The sequence below is a fragment of the Ostrinia furnacalis genome, unplaced genomic scaffold (genome assembly GCF_004193835.3).
Source record: "Ostrinia furnacalis isolate ACB-3 unplaced genomic scaffold, ASM419383v2 OfSCF0093, whole genome shotgun sequence".
NCBI lineage: Eukaryota > Metazoa > Arthropoda > Insecta > Lepidoptera > Crambidae > Ostrinia > Ostrinia furnacalis.
Window position 1 is genome coordinate 30,574 of NW_021130332.1, and position 18,881 is coordinate 49,454.

Here is an 18,881-nt window from a genome sequence, read left to right on the forward strand (position 1 = left end):
AGTCTTACCATTCTGCTTGAAGACAGTCTTGGTTGTGGTGGTCATGTGTCCCTGCGGGGACAGCGTCCGCAGGCTCTCCTTGATCTTGAACGGCCGCGAGCCTAGGTCGGGGATATCGGCGCCTTCTATGAACAGGAACTGGAACAAAACGGGTAGATTCGTGAATAAATTGTATTAACGCGCGGTCTCGAGTCGTAAAATATTCGTATAGGTACTTATTTGTTATAATTTTTCATTCCGGTAACGTTTCACCGAGCGAAGTAGGAGCAACTATTTATAAGGAAATATCTGGAGCAAAGAAGATTCCGGAATAACAACTGTTGAAACTTTGTCTAGTCTTTCAGGCGAGCGTCTAAGCTTTTGTGACTTATCCCAATGAGGGCTATCGTTTTAGCGCTCACCAGTTAGCGCCACTGTAGAGTAAGGTCCTGTCACTTGCTAGTAGCGAAGACAGTGGCGCCAACTGGTGAGCGCTAAAGTGGTAGGAGGACTATCGCATTTGCACTCATCAAGTTGGCGCCACTGTAGAGTAAGGTCCTGTCAATCGCCAGGGGTGCCAACTGTTAAGTATAAAAACGATAGCCCTCATTATTCTGATATGCTTGCTACTGGCCCTCCATCAAAGGCTATGGGAAGGCTACATAGAGCAGTGTACCGGTGCCTCATGGCATATGGGGCCACCAGACCACCGAACCTCGTATTGAATGCAAATTTTTAAAAGTCACACCTTCGGAAAATCAATAAAAATGCAACGCGACATTAATTATGGCAACTTTATGACACAATATTAGTAGAATGAGGGCTATCGTTTTTATACTTAACAGTTGGCACCCCTGGCGATTGACAGGACCTTACTCTACAGTGGCGCCATCTTGATGAGTGCAAATGCGATAGTCCTCCTACCACTTTAGCGCTCACCAGTTGGCGCCACTGTCTTCGCTACTAGCAAGTGACAGGACCTTACTCTACAGTGGCGCTAACTGGTGAGCGCTAAAACGATAGCCCTCATTCAGAAAAAACAAACAATATTTTTACACCAGAGCCATTGGTTTCCTAGTACGCTTCTGTCCCTTTCTTATAAAGTGTCCCATACCTCCACAGTGAGTGTCCCGGACACGTCGTGTTCCTCCATGGGCCGGGTCTGCAGCGCGATCTGTTGCCGCTGGGACGGCGCGGCCAGCAGCTCGTCTATTCCCACCAGGCCTAGACCGAGGAACCTGGAAAAAGAGTTTTCTTTTATAGTAAAGTCTAGCAAGAAGTTAATTATGACTTTTCATAAGCAGCAGAATTAAAGTTAGAGTCTACTGATACGAGGGTCTAAGTGGGAGTGTCGAATCCGAAATTTAATGAAAGGTTAAAGTCAAAGTCGTTATTTCGACAAGTTACATGAACTATAAGTTTTTAGGGTCTGTGACATAGCATACAACAAATCTTAAGTACCTACATCTGAAGTTTTGCTGACGTCTGACGTTACAAAAACACCCTCTCGTGCCGCTCCCATGTACCTCAGGCAGCACTGAGTTAAGGACAAGACCTATAGATGCTACACTTCCAGATTTCAAAGACAGGGTTTACGTAAACAATTTTTTTTTTTTTTATTTTTAGAAAAAAAAAGTACTAAAAACGATTACAATTAACTACCGTGTTTTACTAAATTATTAATCATTATCATTACTTATCATTAGCCTATAGCAGTCCTCTGCTAGACATCGGCGACCATTATGCGCTTCATGCTTCTGCTACTTCTGCTAGTGACTTCTCATAATCTTCACTCTATCTAGCTGAAGAACGTCCACTACGCTTGACGAGTCACTCCACTCCACTCAAGAACTCAAATAACTCAATACAAACCTATGTTGTGTAGAACCTCCGCCGGGGGAGGGGGGGCCAGTGCGGTCGTACACCTCGAACAGGAGCTCCGCTGTCTGCGGAGACAGGTCGCTGGAAGAACGACAATTATTATGAGTACAAAAATGTTCTATTTAAAACTTGGCGCCCAACGTGGTGTTTAGAACTTGGTGTCGCAAGATTGATAATTTTGAGAAATACCTACCTAGAGTTGTGTTAATTTCACACTCAGATTTCTACCTTAATATCTTACTGTAGGTAAAACCACAAATAACTTAGTATGTATGTATAGGAAAGCTATAGGAAATTGGCGCCCAACGTGGTATTAGAACTTAGTAGTAAATGCTGATATTGGGAAATAATTTTAATGGTTTCACACTCAGATTTCTACCTTATCACACTGTAGGCAAAACCACAGTTTACCTAGTACGTCGTAAGTAAGAAATTAATATTGACGCCCTACTGGTATTTGAACTTTGTATCGCAAGTTTGATAAATAATTTCAATTTGAATTTGAACATTGGGAAATAGCGTTTTACTGGTTTCACACTCAGACCTTATCAAACTGTAGGCAAAACCACAGATTACTTACTTGTGGTAAGCAGCAATTGAATAATGGCGCCCAACGTGGTGTTAAATATTGTTCTAAACACAAAAATGCTTACAGATTTTGGCATTTATCATTGGCTTATGGTGAACTGCAATAAAAGTGTGCATTTCGGCGGCTGTTAATCCTTTATAGCACACAGGCTTATCGACCTATCCTATGTTCATTGAAAAAGTTCAAAATTCAACCTTATCACAAGTGAATAAGGTTCAGATTACGTTGGCAACTTTAGTTGGTATATACTTACAAGAGGAAGTGCTCCTCCCACTGCGGGCAGGTGGTGTCCTTCTTGAAGGCGGTCTGGTTCTTCTGCGGCGGCTCGTCCATCTCCACCACGCAGTACGGCGCTATGCAGCCCGACTTGCCTGGAAACAGTGTCTTTATAACTTCTGATTGATTTACATCGTCGACAATCTTCCAGCTCGCACTAAGCGTTTCGACGACTCGTTTATAATGCGAACAGCTAGGGACTGGAATTCGCTGCCTGCTGCTGTATTTCCTGAACACTATAATCCGAGCGCTTTCAAGGCGAGAGTGAATAGGCACTTACAGGGCAGATAATTATGTACCATCCTAGACTGCATCTCACTTAACACCAGGTGCGATTGCGGTCAAATACCTGCCTTCTCTAGCATAAAAAAAAACACTTTTAACGGGACGGAACGGAACGGGACAGAACGAAACGGTACGGAACTGAACTGAAAACCTTTAAGGAAAGGACACACCACGGACAATATGCATCAATTATTGTGGGTCTCTTGTCTTGTGAGCTATTAGCTGCCTTTGTTTTGACACTTGTCATCTGTACCTCTAGTAGGAAAAACTTTCGAGTTCGTTTCGTTGCGTATTCAAAGTGTCATCGAAAAATTTTGTATGAAAAATTAAACAGCGCCCCCTAGGGCGGCTATAAATAGTTTTTCCTACTAGAGGTACTGTGTGCCTACCATGAGTTTACGTTAGGTGTGCTCGCTAGCGACTGCGTAAAAAAATGACATTTAAATGTATGACATATTGTGCAGCGCCCCTAGTGGCTACTTTCAAGAAATAAGACCTTCATAGAATTTTTTGACGTATTCGCTAGCGAACTCACCTAACGTAAACTCATGGTAGGCACACTGGAGGAAAGTCAAACCTTAACTTTGAAGTCCTCCTATTTTCTTCTGATTAATTAACAGTTTAACTTTCCCCTTCTTGACCTTCACTGGTTGGGTTATTGGGGGTCAAGCTGTAGATCCTGGCTACACAGGAATTGCAGCAGTGGGAACGAGAGGTGGCAATAGTTCCGTTGTGTACTTTCAGAACAGACACCATCGCGTTCGACGTTAAATTGCGTTCGTTAAACAGACATTCACGTTAATGACCACAAAAGCACATGACCGAAAAAGATTAGCCTACCTATAAGTCAACAGATTTTTCGAGCTGATGGCGGAACAAATTGCGAAAACATAGATTGCCATAACCATCCTACAAAAGTAGAAATAGTTAACAAAATACGCAATTACCTCCAATATCCTTGGCAGCGACGACTTTGACCAGCAGTCGCTTCTCTCCGAGCAGCTGTACGCTGCCGGCCGTCGAGTTCGGCGTCGACGTGTACATTTGACGGTCGTGCTGGAGCTGAAACACATACATCATCATCAACCTCTTCATCATCATCTACACCATTATTATTATCATCATCAATATCGTCATCGTCAACATTATCAACATCATCAGGTCTTTTAGTCTCCATTGCAGGATTTGCAGAAGCACGATACTAATTTACTAGAAGCAAATGGAGGTTTTTCCCCGTCTGTTACCGGTAGCCAGTGGACGCTCCACCACATTACAGAACTACGCTGAAAACTCGATTCAATCTTTTAAGCAGTTTGAATTTAATTTAGACCATTTACAGGACAGAATCTAACTCGTATGACTGATATTGAATCGAGTTCTGAGCGTCAACATCAATCCCTAATTTTTCAGTGACCCATAAGGTAACACATATACCTAACAGGTATTTTGTTTACATCGGGGTTACTTAAATATTAGGGATTAATTGTGGAAACAAGCATTACTTAGGCTATCTAATCTGCACTGCAGGACAAGACCCTCTTCAAATAGAGAATTTGATTTATATTCCCCAAGTCCCCACGACCATAATGTCAACGCTCCACGGCAATTACTAGGAGGGAAACCGTCATAATCATCATTATCAGATCATTTAGTATCCACTGCAGAAAATTGCGGCAAATGAAGGCTTCTTTGGGCCAAATTTTTATTTTTTCATACCATAAACAAACGTACCATAGAGTCATAGTGCAGCGGCAGCCGCGGGCCGGTGTCGAAATGCCGCCTGAGCCGGGGACAGGTGGGGTACATGGACAGGTTGAAGTCTAAGTGCGTGTTGCGGAGCGCGCTCACCACTATGTCGCTGGAACGTACAAGAAATGGAACGTTATTATTTGTTAATGTCAGCCACACTCAGGACGTTCAAATCTAAACATAGGCTTAAGCTTCAACCACACCAACGCGTGCAAATCGCCATCGCCGGCGCGATCATAGGCCAATGACAGGTCGCGCGGACTGTCATGGGTCATTGAAGCTATGGTTTACTGATTGGCCGTTTGGAAAAGAAAAAAGAAAATATTTAACACATAAAAATACTAACATATGATACAAGTAAACAGAGAACAAAATATGCCGAAAAAGTCCTCTACTCGGCATTAGTCGTGAGCGTGACAATGTAACTACACAGGAACAGTTTTGCAGGAACATAATACGGGCTTTAATTGTATCCTATAGCTTTGCCCGAGTGAATAGAGCAATGAGCAATGTGGCAGAAAAGTTTTCCAGTGGCAACCACGGGCTGGAAGACGTATTGTGGGCAGGCAGGTCTCCTACTAGTGAACCGACGATCTGGTGAAGGTTGCAGGAAGTATGCCTGGATGCGGGCAGCACAGAATCGGTCTTTGTGGAAATCCTTGAGGGAGGCCTTTTTTATGAAACTCATAAAACTCATTTATTTTTGCAAATAGGCTGTTAAATAGCACTTTTACACGTCCCAATATTAACCCTACCACTGCTTCGGGACAATAAATGGGCCAGTGCTGAGAAGAAGCAGCGCAAGAAACTCAGTCACTATTGTCAGCCTCCTTTTCAAGGGTTTACAGTCTTAAAAATATGCGTAACATGGCAGGTATTAGACCTTATAATCCAGCAGTCATTTGGCTGAAACGAACGAACGAAAGATCGGAGAAGTTCTCAGATCAGTCCTTTCTATGTACTGGTATTCGTTTATAGAAGCCGTGATCTCATTGAATCGATTTTTATCGAACTCCGAATCACAACTCTCTCGTTTGTAACTGCAATACCTAATCATGGTTTTACCTTATAGCAGTCTGCAGATTACTCTCAGTGGCGTTGGGCCTGAGAGGCCCGACGGGGGCCAGGGCCACCTTGACCTCGGGCCAGCCGTCGCACTTCAGGTCGCCGGTCAGCTTGTCCGTCACACACGTGACGTGCAGGCGGGCACGGAACCTGAAAGAAACAAAGATTTTAACAGTGGGACATTACAAAGAAAACACTTTACGCCCGTATTCGCAAACATTAAGTTACTATAAGGTTCCACAGTGCGCGTGGACGCACAGAGTGACACACGAACCAAACACAGAGCTGTGCGTTCGATTTGCTGTTTCACTTAAGTAAGTATCGTTTGTGAGAAAAGCACCTGAAACCCGATCGAGTTAACAGTTAAAACTGCGCACCTCGCTGGTATTCGATTCTCTCTCGCACGTACCAGAGCGTCGATGTGACGTCACGGTCGCCTGGTGCGCAGTTAACTTGACCGGGTATGTTTAAGTATTTACTAGGTACTTTGTTTATACAACATTATGGATACTATTTTTTTAAGGTTACAAAAACTTTAAAATGCGTAACTTGTGAGTGCAAACATTCATCAAACAAAGACAATTTTGTAAAAAATATTTTTTCTAAATAAATTAGGGTAAAAATACAAAATTAATAGGTAGGTAGTTACTACAGTTGATTTTATCAATTTTTTATATGGGAAAACAAAACCGCAAAATGTTTTTGGTCTTTTAATCTTCCTACCTACATCAAAGTAATGAAATTTTAACATTCTCGTTTTACAAATTAACGTAATGACAAAATACGAGGCATTTTATTTTACTAAGTGTATTATATGTTTGTAATTTGGGGAATTGGTATATTGATGGGGCCCATGACAAATTACGAATTCCCCTCGGAGTTCGGTCCTAAAGGACATTTCACACTTTTAGCCGTATTGCCCAATTTATTATAGGTACTTACTTACTTAGCAAATTGTAGATCAATTTATATTATGGATGGATGGAAATTGTACTTTTCGAAAAGTTGTCCACAAAAATCACCAAAATCTAAACACCAAATTCCTCCTTTTTTCAGGTCAGACAATAAGATAATTTAACTACTACACAGGAAATGTAAAAACTCTAAAAAAAGATAATTAGAAATTCCTTTAGAAATTCAATTTAAGTCGATGTCTTCTGAAAAAGGATGAGCGATAAAGACCTACCAATGGTACTACCTTCTGTTCTAAATGTTTTTTTTTTATTTCAAATTAAAATGCACATTTCATAAGGCGAAGTTAATGCCATTCGGCATTCTCCTCCAGTCAACCTTAGGGCCAAATTGAGATAAAGTCGCGTATTTGGTGGTACAAAATTATTACTCCATCATCATCATCATCATTCAGCCATAGGACGTCCTCTGCTGAACATAGCCCCCCCTCCCCCATTGATTTCCATGTTGATCGATTGGTTGCGGCCTGGTCCAGCGCCTTCCTGCTACCTTAATGTCGTTGTCTACCTTGTGGGTGGATTACACAAATTATTAAGTAGGTACTGTGTCGATAAAATTATTTCTATGTTACCTGTTAACGTTGACCCTGTAGTGAGAGACCTCGACCTTCTCTCCTCTCTGGCTGAAAGCTTTCAGCTGGAAGGCGGGCGTCGCCTCACAGTCACAGGTGATCGTCTGGAACAGAAGTAAAACAAAATAAATAGGAATACTTATCTAAATAGGTATGTAAACTCCTCCTATTTTCATCCCTTAGGTAGGTATGCCTAAATAATATTTAAATTCGAACTGTTCCTACCTTCTTCTGATTCATTTCTTTCATCATCATCATCATCAACAGCCCTTTACAGTCTACTGCTAGACTATGAGCCTCCTCCACTATAGTGGAGGGTTTTGCCATAATCCCCACGCTTGGCAGGCGGGTTGGAGATAGCAGTTCAAAAGATTGATGTTTTTCAGAGAGCGCTGCTGCCCGTTCTCTGTTTGATGTGTAGTTCCTATTTCTTTTCGGGGGTCCAATGACAGTTTAACTTTCCCCGGGACAAACATGGCCGTCACTGGTTGGGTTCTTATTGATGATGAAGCTGCCTCTGTTTACACAGGAGTTGCAGTGGTGGGAATAGTCCCATATGGGCTGATTATCCATTCATCATCATCATCATTTCACCCACAAGACGTCCACTGCTGAACATAAGCCTAGTAGCGGCTGGCACCCAGCGCCAGAACTAGACGAAATCGCGGGTATTCTTCTTTATGAATTTATAAGTCTTAAAAAAATTGATGTTAATGAAACCTGATAAAAGTCATATCAATTAGGTACTTAGCTCGCTTCTAAACGATATTCACTTCAAGAAAGTCGAATTCCCAATAAAAACCTTAATATTTTTCTTAAAATCAATATCTGATCCTCAAGGAATCGAACCTAGGACCTCTAAATTAGAAGAAAGAGTCGATCTCCATCCAATAGGTATACTTACAGATTTATCTCATTTATGACAGTTAGGAGGCACTCAATTTTAATTACTATCTACAAAGAGATAAAGCTCAGTATAAAAAAAACAAGTGATAGTAGGGAGCCACCTACACAAAGATAGTGATTTGTCATTAGAATATGATTTTGTTTTCAACCGACTTCAAAAAAGGAGGAGGTTCTCAATTCGACCCGTATGTTTTTTTTTCTATGTTTGTTACGCGATAACTCCGCCAATTATGAACCGATTTGAACAAATCTTTTTTCTGCGTATAGGTAATACCTCAAGGGTGGTCCCATTTAAATTTAATAATAGAAAAAACAATCCCCAAGGGTAGAAAATTGGGGATGAACTTTTTTATACGCAATATTTTCAATTTTTAGTTTTTTTTTGTGTTCACGCACTTGAAGTCGGTTTTATTTTTTTTAAAAGTTAATTATTATTGGAGTGTTCACTCAACAGGGGATATAGCTCAGTGGCAGAGCAATCGACTGCAGATCGATAGGTCCCCGGTTCAAATCCGGGTGTCCCCTAAGGGTTGAAATGTTTTTTGGTTATTTTTTTTGACACAGAACGAGCTTTCAGCTGCAATACAGTGGAGTAATATTTTCAAGCGATTCTGTTAAATGTGTCCATTCATAGTGTCAAATCATTAATTTATTATTTTATTAAATGAATATTAAACTTTTTAAAGCTTTATTAAAGTAAAAAAAGAATTCTGATGCGTCAACAGTTTTCCAAATGAAACTATATAAAGCTCTGTATGTCCCAACTGAAACTCAAACCCCAGATCTAAGTCAAAAGTAAATAAATTATTTTATTATTACGAGTATACTAGATTTCGGATCCGAAAAATCGGATGTTTCTTGGCGTAAAAGCCATTCTTGGATCAACAAAAAAAAAAAGAATTGGTAAAATTGGTCCAGGCATTGTTGAGTTATGCGCTTACCAACACATTTTGCGATTCATTTTTATATTATGGATTATTTATTATTCTTATCCAATGGACTACGGAGGCCTATTCAACTTGTAAACTTTTTTGTGAGCTTTTTTAGATCCACAACGCATAACTAGTAGTTTATTTTACGTTATAATACATTGTTAGTTTACAAACAGTATGTTAACTAAATGGCTTTAACAGTTACGACGGGATACAACAATTTAAAGGAGGATGTTGTGATTGTCGTAAGTGAATTTGTGTCATAATGTCATTTAGGCTGAGTTACACCATCTAACTTTAATCCTTACAACGATAACCGGTGTTTTTTGTATGGAGTCTGAAAGATTTTTGACGTTTGTCAAAGTTAAAGTATGATGGTGCAACCCAGCCTTTGTATTGTTGTGACACTGCAGTGTGTCATCCTCTTTTATTGATGGGAATGACATCATTATTGTATGTCGAATGTATTAGCTAAGCGATTATTTTAAATTGTTTTGTTTGGTCTTCAATCACATGCAGTTTCTTTACTCATGTGGTTCAAGTAAGTATTGGCGTATAGGGGAAATTTTTAGGGGCCTGGCCCCTGACATGACATGATACGAAGGGGGATGGGGGGTTGCGACTGGATCATGAGTAAGTACTATCAATATCATCTTCAAATCGGTTAGGCCAAAATCCTGGGGTGGACCACAGAACAGAAAGCAGAAATCCACCTCTGTCTAGTGGTAAGACCACCTGCTTCAGACGCCGAGGTCCCGGGTTCGATTCCCAGTGGGGGCAGATTTTTCTGTTCGGTTTGGTTGGTGGTAGGGCTTGTTCTAGGTCCGCCTGGCTAGCTACCACCATCTTACCCAAGTCTGTCACCATAACAACACTTGTGTTATATTAACAGCATTGTAATTGTGTTCCGGCAGTTAGAGGTAAGATAGCCAGTTCCTCCGTGGTTGAGGATTCCGAGTGACGCTCGCTTCCACCTTCGGCCTGATCATCACTTACCATGTGAGATACAGGCCAAGCGCTTCCTCGTTGTGTATAAAAAATGATACTCGTATAAAGCTTTAAGTTTTAACGGAATTTTATAAACAGCAACTTACCACGTCATCCTTGGAGTCGCACTCGCAGAAGACGTTGGACACCTGCGGAGGATGCGTCTCCAGCGCTCGCACCAGCTCCACGCCAATGCCTTGCTGGAACAGAACGATGCTGTTAGTAGCTAGAATCGCAACACTAAAGCAGGCCTGGCTCACTCCGCGCGGTACATCCGATAATTACCTACAGCGAAGCGCCCCGCCGGCGGGTATTATATCAGTCGAGTGTCACGCGCGCGCCCGTCAGGACGCTGGCGTGCGTTGTAGTACCTAATTCTATGATCGAAGTATTATTATAATTGGAAAAAAAGATTTTATCGTTCATAGTCTCTCACTTATTGATATATGTATTTCTGCCATGTATCGCTGTGTATGATAAATTATTAATTTTATTTGGTAAATAGCAACAAAATTTTGGCGCCCAACGTGGTGTTAAACTAGAGATTCGATATTATAAACACGAAAAGCATTCTTTATAATGAAATGCCCTACAATAGACATTTAGGCCATGTTTACATTGTCATGGGTATACCTTCTTTATAGAATATCAACACAAACTTCAGCATTTACAAATGACTCAAAGGTCGTAAAACTCATAAGCTTTATAGGCATCTTCAGAGAAGTAAAGAAGCGTTTAAAGTAGAAATTTAATATACTTACAAGAGGAAGTGCTCCTCCCACTGCGGGCAGGTGGTGTCCTTCTTGAAGGCGGTCTGGTTCTTCTGCGGCGGCTCGTCCATCTCCACCACGCAGTATGGCGCTATGCAGCCCGACTTGCCTGGAAACAGTGTCTTTATAACTTCTGATTGATTTACATTGTCGACATTCTACCAGCTCGCACTAAGCGTTTCGACGACTCGTTTATAATGCAAACAACTAGGGACTGGAATTCGCTGCCTGCTGGTGTATTTCCTGAACACTATAATCCGGGAGTTTTCAAGGCGAGAGTGAATAGGCACTTACAGGGCAGATATGTACCATCCTAGACTGCATCTCACTTAACACCAGGTGCGATTGCGGTCAAATACCTACCTGCCTTCTCTAGCATAAAAAAAAACACTTAACGGGACGGGACAGGACGGGACAGAACGAAACGGTACGGAACTGAACTGAAAACCTTTAAGGAAAGGACACACCACGGTCAATAAGCATCAATTGTGAGTACCTCTCTTGCGAGCTATTAGCTGCCTTTGTTTTGTCACCTGTCATCCGGAGGAAAGTCGCACCTTAACTTCGAAGTTCTATTTTTTTCGGATTGATTTTGTTGCGGGTCCAATGACAGTTTAACTTTCCCCCGGGACATACTTGACCTTCAATGGTTGGGTTATTGGCGGTCAAGCTGTAGATCCTAGCTACACAGGAGTTGCAGCGGTGAGAACGAGAGGTGGCACTGGCAATAGTTCCGTTGTGTACTTTCAGAACAGACACCTTCGCGTTCGACGTTAAATTGCGTTCGTTAAACAGACATTCACGTTAATGACCACAAAAGATTATACCTACCTATAAGTCAACAGATTTTTCGAGCTGATGGCGGAACAAATTGCGAAAACATAGATTGCCATAACCATCCTACAAAAGTAGAAATAGTTAACAAAATACGCAATTACCTCCAATATCCTTGGCAGCGACGACTTTGACCAGCAGTCGCTTCTCTCCGAGCAGCTGTACGCTGCCGGCCGTCGAGTTCGGCGTCGACGTGTACATTTGACGGTCGTGCTGGAGCTGAAACACATTCATCATCATCAACCTCTTCATCATCATTTACACCATTATTATTATCGTCATCATCAATATCGTCATCGTCAACATTATCAACATCATCAGCTCTTTTAGTCTCCATTGCAGGATTTGCAGAAGCACGATACTAATTTACTAAAAGCAAATGGAGGTTTTTCCCAGTCGCCTGTTACCGGTAGCCAGTGGACGCTCTACCATATTACAGAACTACGCTGAAAACTCGATTCAATCTTTTAAGCAGTTTGAATTTCATTTAGACCATTTACAGGACAGAATCTAACTCGTATGACTGATATTGAATCGAGTTCTGAGCGTCAACATCAATCCCTAATTTTTCAGTGACCCATAAGGTAACACATATATATAACAGGTATTTTGTTTACATCGGGGTTACTTAAAGATTAGGGATTAATTGTGGAAACAAGCATTACTTAGGCTATCTAATCTACACTGCAGGATAAGACCCTCTTCAAATAGAGAATTTGATTTATATTCCTCAAATCCCCACGACCATAATGTCAACGCTTCACGGCAATTACTAGGAGGGAAACCGTCATTATCAGATCATTTAGTAATTTAGTATCCACTGCAGAAAATTGCGGCAAATGAAAGGCTTCTTTGGACCAAATTTGTATTTTTTCATACCATAAACACACGTACCATAGAGTCATAGTGCAGCGGCAGCCGCGGGCCGGTGTCGAAATGCCGCCGGAGTCGGGGACAGGTGGGGTACATGGACAGGTTGAAGTCTAAGTGCGTGTTGCGGAGCGCGCTCACCACTATGTCGCTGGAACGTACAAGAAATGGAACGTTATTATTTGTTAATGTCAGCCACACTCAGGACGTTCAAATCTAAACATAGGCTTAAGCTTCAACCACACCAACGCGTGCAAATCGCCATCGCCGGCGCGATCATAGGCCAACGACAGGTCGCGCGGACTGTCATGGGTCGCGCGACCTGTCATTAGTCAATGATCGCGCCGGCGATGGTGATATGCACGCGTTGGTGTGATTGAAGCTATGGTTTACTGATTGGCCGTTTGGAAAAAGAAAGAAAGAAGAAAATATTTAACACATAAAAATACTAACATATGATACAAGTAAACAGAGAACAAAATATGCCGAAAAGGTCCTCGATTCAGCATTAGTCGTGACAATGTAACTACAAAGGAACAGTTTTGTAGGAACTTAATAGGTATGGGCTTTAATTTTATCCTAGCTTTCCCATTGGCTTTCCCCGAGTGAATAGAGCAATGAGCAATGTGTCAGAAAAGTTTTCCAGCGGCAACCACGGGCTGGAAGACGTAATGTGAGCAGGCCTCCTACTTGTGAACCGACGATCTTGTGAAGGTCGCTGGAAGTACCTGGATGCGGGCAGCACAGAACCGGTCTTTGTGGAAATCCTTGAGGGATTCCTTTTTTATGCGTAACATGGCAGGTGACAGGACCTTATAATACAGCAGTCATTTGGCTGAAACGAACGAACGAAAGATCGGAGAAGTTCTCAGATCAGTCCTTTCTATGTACTGGTATTCGTTTATAGAAGCCGTGATCTCATTGAATCGATTTTTATCGAACTCCGAATACAACTCTCTCGTTTGTAACTGCAATACCTAATCATGGTTTTACCTTATAGCAGTCTGCAGGTTGCTCTCAGTGGCATTGGGCCTGAGAGGCCCGACGGGGGCCAGGGCCACCTTGACCTCGGGCCAGCCGTCGCACTTCAGGTCGCCGGTCAGCTTGTCGGTCACACACGTGACGTGCAGGCGGGCACGGAACCTGGAAGAAAAAAAGAAAGATATAAAAAAGAAATAGGAAGATTTATAACATAGGACACGTGGACATCGCAAACGTGGTCGACCCAGGCAAACTTGGCGGCGCACTGTAGCGGACGAGGCGAAGAAGATCGGCAAAACCTGGAGCGAGATCAAGCGAAAAGCTCAAGACCGAACGAGATGGAGGACTGTTGTGGACGCCCTCTGCCCCATCTAGGGGACATAGGACCATAAGTCAAGTAAGTCAAGTCATAACATAGGACATCATCACAAAAAACATATTAACGCCCGTATTTACAAACATTACTATGAGGTCTCACGGCGCGCGTGGACGCACAGAGTGACACACGCACCAATCACAGAGCTTTATTCAACGCTGTGCGTTCAATTTGCTGGCATCGTTTGTGAAAACGGGCGTAAAACCTATGTGTAACGCAAGAAAAGCCCCTAAAACCCTATCGAGTTAACCGCGCCGCACCTCGCTGGAATGCCCGATGTGACGTCACGGCCGGCGTATGTTTAAACTAAGTACTTTAATACAGTGTGAGTCACGTTAAAGTGTACATATGAAAATAGATCAAACTAGACCTATTTTTATCGACAAAAAAGAGGTCAAAAATTTCTTGAGATTTTTTTTTAATTTTTCATAGAATTTTTTTCTTCCAATTACTTATTATAAAGAAAACGTAACAACTTTTAAACTAAGCGGTATATCCTGATAAAATAAAAACAATAATAATGCTAAATAACAGGCGATACTAAAAAAATACATAAAATACACAAAAAAGGCCAACAAATAATAAAAAATGATACTTTTTGAAAAAAATCTGCTTTTAAATTCGTGTTTTTTTGGTTATTTGATAAATTTCTCCAAAAAATGCCCTTATAACCGGTGGTTTTTATTACTTTTTATTATTTTCTATCGCATTACTTTTGTAAAACCAAAAATTGAAAGAAATAAAAATCTATAAAAATTTAAAAAAAAAAACTCAAAAATTTTTTGACCTCTTTTTTGTCGATAAAAATAGTTCTAGTTTTACCTCAATTCATATGTGCACTTTATCGTGACTCACACTGTATATCACTATTGGAAACATTAAGATTAAAAAATCTTTAAAATGCGTGGTGGGTGACACTCACAAAAACTAAGAAACATTAATCAAACAAGGACAGTTTCGTAAAAAATATTTTTTTTACGACATAAATGGGAGTAAAATACAAATATAATAGGTAGGTAGTTAGATGTTACTGTTGATTTTATCGATTTTTTGTATGGGAAAACAAAACCGCAAAATGTTTTTGGTCTTTTTATCTTCCTACCTACATCAAAGTAATGAAATTTTAACATTCTCGTTTAACAAATTAACGTAATGACAAAATACGAGGCATTTTATTTTACTAAGTGTATTATGTTTGTAATTTGGGGAATTGGTATATTGATGGGGCCCATGACAAATTACGAATTCCCCTCGGAGTTCGGTCCTAGAGGACATTTCACACTTTTAGCCGTATTGCCCATTTATTTAGGTACTTAAATTACTTAGCAAATTGTAGATCTATTTATATTATGGATGGATGGAAATTGTACTTTTCGGACTTCACTATTGTGTCATGAAAAGTTGTCCAAATCTCCAAAATCTAAACACCAAAATCCTCCTTCTTTCAAGTCAGACAATAAGATAATTTACTACTACACAGGAAATATAAAAACTCAAAAAAAAAATATTATTTTATTTTCATCCTTTAGAAATTCAATTTAAGTCGATGTCTTCTGAAAAAGGATGCGCGATAAAGACCTACCAATGGTACTACCTTCTGTTGTAAATGTTTTTATTTATTTCAAATTACAGTTAGAAATATTTATTCCATTTCATTTTATTATCCAAAAAGACTAACTTACAACTAATATATTAACTTAAAATGACTTATAAATTAAAATGCACATTTCATAAGGCGAAGTTGTCATTCGGCATTCTCCTCCAGTCAAACTGAGATAAAGTCGCGTATTCGGTGGTACAAAATTATTACTCCATCATCATCATCATCATTTCAGCCATGGGACGTCCACTGCTGAACACAGACCTCCCCCAATGATTTCCATAATGATCGATTGGTAGCGGCCTGGTCCAGCGCCTTCCTGCTTTACCTTTATGATGTCGTCGGTCCACCTTGTGGGTGGACCACACAAATTATTAAGTACTGTGTCGATAAAATTATTTCCATGTTACCTGTTAACGTTGACCCTGTAGTGGGAGACCTCGACCTTCTCTCCTCTCTGGCTGAAAGCTTTCAGCTGGAAGGCGGGCGTCGCTTCGCAGTCACAGGTGATCGTCTGGAAAAGAAGAATAAAATAAATGCATAAAAAATTTAAGCGTTGTATGTAATGTCTGATCTGTTATCACGTAGCTCAAAAACCACTGAAAACTTGAAAGGTACCCTTGATCCTTTAATGCCAAGGAGTTAAAGACGTTGCGTGATCGTACGAAATCGCAGTAAAAACCAAGGAGCATGCTTAAATGCATAGCAATGCAATGTATAGCTACCTCATAGTCCAGCTTCATCTAGACTATGACCCCCCTACACTTTAGTGGGGGGTTTTGTCATAATCCCTACGCTTGGCAGGCGGGTTGGAGAGAGAAAACATTTATATTACTACATTACTATTTCTACTATGCCGTCACCACTAAACAGTATTTTAAGCATGCCTTTCATTTTTATGTCACTTATTTTTAGTTTATCAATTGATTGATTATTGTTTTATTAATTGAAGTGATGAGTTTCATAAAAGTGATATCTTAATAGGTAGCTCGATTCCAAAAGATTTTTAATTTCAAGAATGTTGAATTCCCAAACAATCCGATCTTCAAGGAATCGAACCCAGGACCTCTTAAAAATTAGAAGAAAGAGTCGATCTCCATCCAATAGGTATACCGTATACCTACAGATTTATCCTGATTTATCTCATTTATGACAGTTAGGAGGCACTCAATTTTAATTACTATTTACAAAGAGATAAAGCTCAATATAAAAAACAAGCGATAGTAGGGTAGCCACCCACACTAGTAGATAGCGATTTGACATTAGAATATGATTTTGTTTTTGGAGTGTTCACTCAACTGGGGATATAGCTCAGTGGCAGAGCAATCGACTGCAGATCGGTAGGTCCCCGGTTCAAATCCGGGTGTCCCCTAAGGGTTGAATTTATGTTTTTTGGTTATTTTTCTTGACACAGAACGAGCTTTCAGCTGCAATACAGACTGAAGGGTGTGAAATCATTTAAAGCTTTATTTTATTAAAATAAAAAACCGGCCAAGTGCGTGTCGGACTCACGCACAAAGGGTTCCGTACCATTGATTTATGAATTTTTTTTTTTAATTTAAGTTATTTGTATGAAAGTTTACGATTTACGAGGTATTAAAAAAACTACTTACTAGATCTCGTTCAAAACAACTTTCGTTGGTAGTTTTTATAGTAATGTACATTGTACATCATATGTTTTTTTTAGATTTTTCATTTTCTTATTTTAGAAGTTAGAGGGGGGGGGACCTACTTTTTTCCACTTTGAAAGCGTCTGTCACGCAAACTATTCGGTTTAGAAAAGGGGTTTTCCCGGAAATTATTCGGATTTTTCTCGGCGTAAAAGCCAATCGAACTTCAACGAAAATGAAAAAAAAAAGAATTGGTGAAATTGGTCCAGGCATTGTTGAGTTATGCGCTTACCAACACATTTTGCGATTCATTTTTATATTATGGATTATTAATTCTCTATTTATAGTTTTATTGATAATTTTAAATTTTTTTTACAATGTATTACAAAAAATAAAATAAAAATACATTATAAAAAAATAACTTAAAACTAGTTTATCCGCCGGCAGCGGAGCAGGGCCCAAGCTACCGGTGGTCAGGGTCACAGGCTGAGGATCACCGCCTTTTGAAACTGACCCTGAACCATCTAGCGAGAGCTTCTTTAGATGTTGGTCGAAGCTCTTCGCTATTAGCCCGTTTGCCGAGACAACTATCGGGACAATGATCGTCGAGTCAACATCCCACATGGCGGTCACCTCGTGGGCCAAGTCAAGGTATTTGCTTTGTTTTTCCTTCTCGAGGCATTCTGTTCAACTTGAAAACTTTTTTGTGAGCTTCTTCAGACCCACAGCGCTTAACTAGTAGTTTATTTTACGTTATATTACCTACATTAGTTTACAAACAGATAAATAAGTTAACTAAATCACTTTAATAGTTGCGACGGATACAACAATTTAAAGGAGGATGTTGTGATTGTCGTAAGTGAATTTGTGTCATAATGTCATTTAGGCTGAGTTGCACCATCTAACTTTAATCCTTACACCGTTAACCGGTGTTTTTTGTATGGAGTCTGAAAGATTTTTGACGTTAGTTAAAGTTAAAGTTCGACGACCTGATAAAGGTAGCAGGAAACGCTGGATGCAGGCCGCTACCAATCGTGCGACGTGAAAGTCATTGGGGGAGGCCTATGTTCAGCAGTGGACGTCCTATGGCTGAAATGATGAAAGTTAGCCTTAGTATTGTTGTGACACTGCAGTGTGTCATCCACTTTTATTGATGGGAATGCCATCATTATTGTATGTCGAATGTATTAGCTAAGCGATTATTTTAAATTGATTTGTTTGGTCTTCAATCACATGCAGTTTCTTTACTCATGTGGTTCAAGTAAGTATTGGCGTATAGGGGTCATTTTTCAGGGGGGGCCTGGCCCCTGACATAACCAGAATCGGGGTACATGACATTAGGGGGGGTTGCGATTGGATCATGAGTGAGTACTATCAATATCATCTTCAAATCGGTAGGCCAAAATCCTGTGGTGGACCACAGAACAGAAAGCAGAAAACCGCCTCTGTGGTCTAGTGGTAAGACCACCTGCTTCAGACGCAGAGGTCCCGGGTTCGATTCCCAGTGGGGGCAGATTTTTCTGTTCGGTTTGGTTGGTGGTAGGGCTTGTTCTAAGTCCGCCTGGCTAGCTACCACCATCTTACCTAAGTCTGTCGCCATAACAACACTTGTGTTATATTAACAGCATTGTAATTGTGTTCCGGCAGT

The 18,881-nt window shown here is 40.6% G+C and overlaps 1 protein-coding gene and 2 non-coding genes across 3 annotated transcripts in view; 2 read left to right on the forward strand and 1 right to left on the reverse strand.

Moving 5' to 3' along the window:
- LOC114351858 (uncharacterized) overlaps positions 1-18,881 on the reverse strand; it is a 66,839-nt gene that overhangs the window by 21,033 nt on the left and 26,925 nt on the right. The window contains exons 4-17 of the mRNA XM_028303205.1: positions 16,034-16,137; positions 13,660-13,809; positions 12,691-12,817; positions 11,901-12,015; positions 10,954-11,071; positions 10,300-10,408; positions 7,368-7,471; positions 5,825-5,974; positions 4,742-4,868; positions 3,958-4,072; positions 2,703-2,820; positions 1,852-1,941; positions 1,094-1,217; positions 9-138 (exon numbers count right to left, since the gene is read on the reverse strand). Coding sequence (XP_028159006.1) covers positions 9-138; positions 1,094-1,217; positions 1,852-1,941; positions 2,703-2,820; positions 3,958-4,072; positions 4,742-4,868; positions 5,825-5,974; positions 7,368-7,471; positions 10,300-10,408; positions 10,954-11,071; positions 11,901-12,015; positions 12,691-12,817; positions 13,660-13,809; positions 16,034-16,137 — 1,681 coding nt within the window. The remainder of the gene's footprint in view (positions 1-8; positions 139-1,093; positions 1,218-1,851; positions 1,942-2,702; positions 2,821-3,957; positions 4,073-4,741; positions 4,869-5,824; positions 5,975-7,367; positions 7,472-10,299; positions 10,409-10,953; positions 11,072-11,900; positions 12,016-12,690; positions 12,818-13,659; positions 13,810-16,033; positions 16,138-18,881) is intronic.
- TRNAC-GCA (transfer RNA cysteine (anticodon GCA)) lies at positions 8,727-8,798 on the forward strand. Its single transcript has one exon. It is a non-coding gene; the product is annotated as a tRNA-Cys (tRNA).
- On the forward strand, positions 16,924-16,995 carry TRNAC-GCA (transfer RNA cysteine (anticodon GCA)). Its single transcript has one exon. It is a non-coding gene; the product is annotated as a tRNA-Cys (tRNA).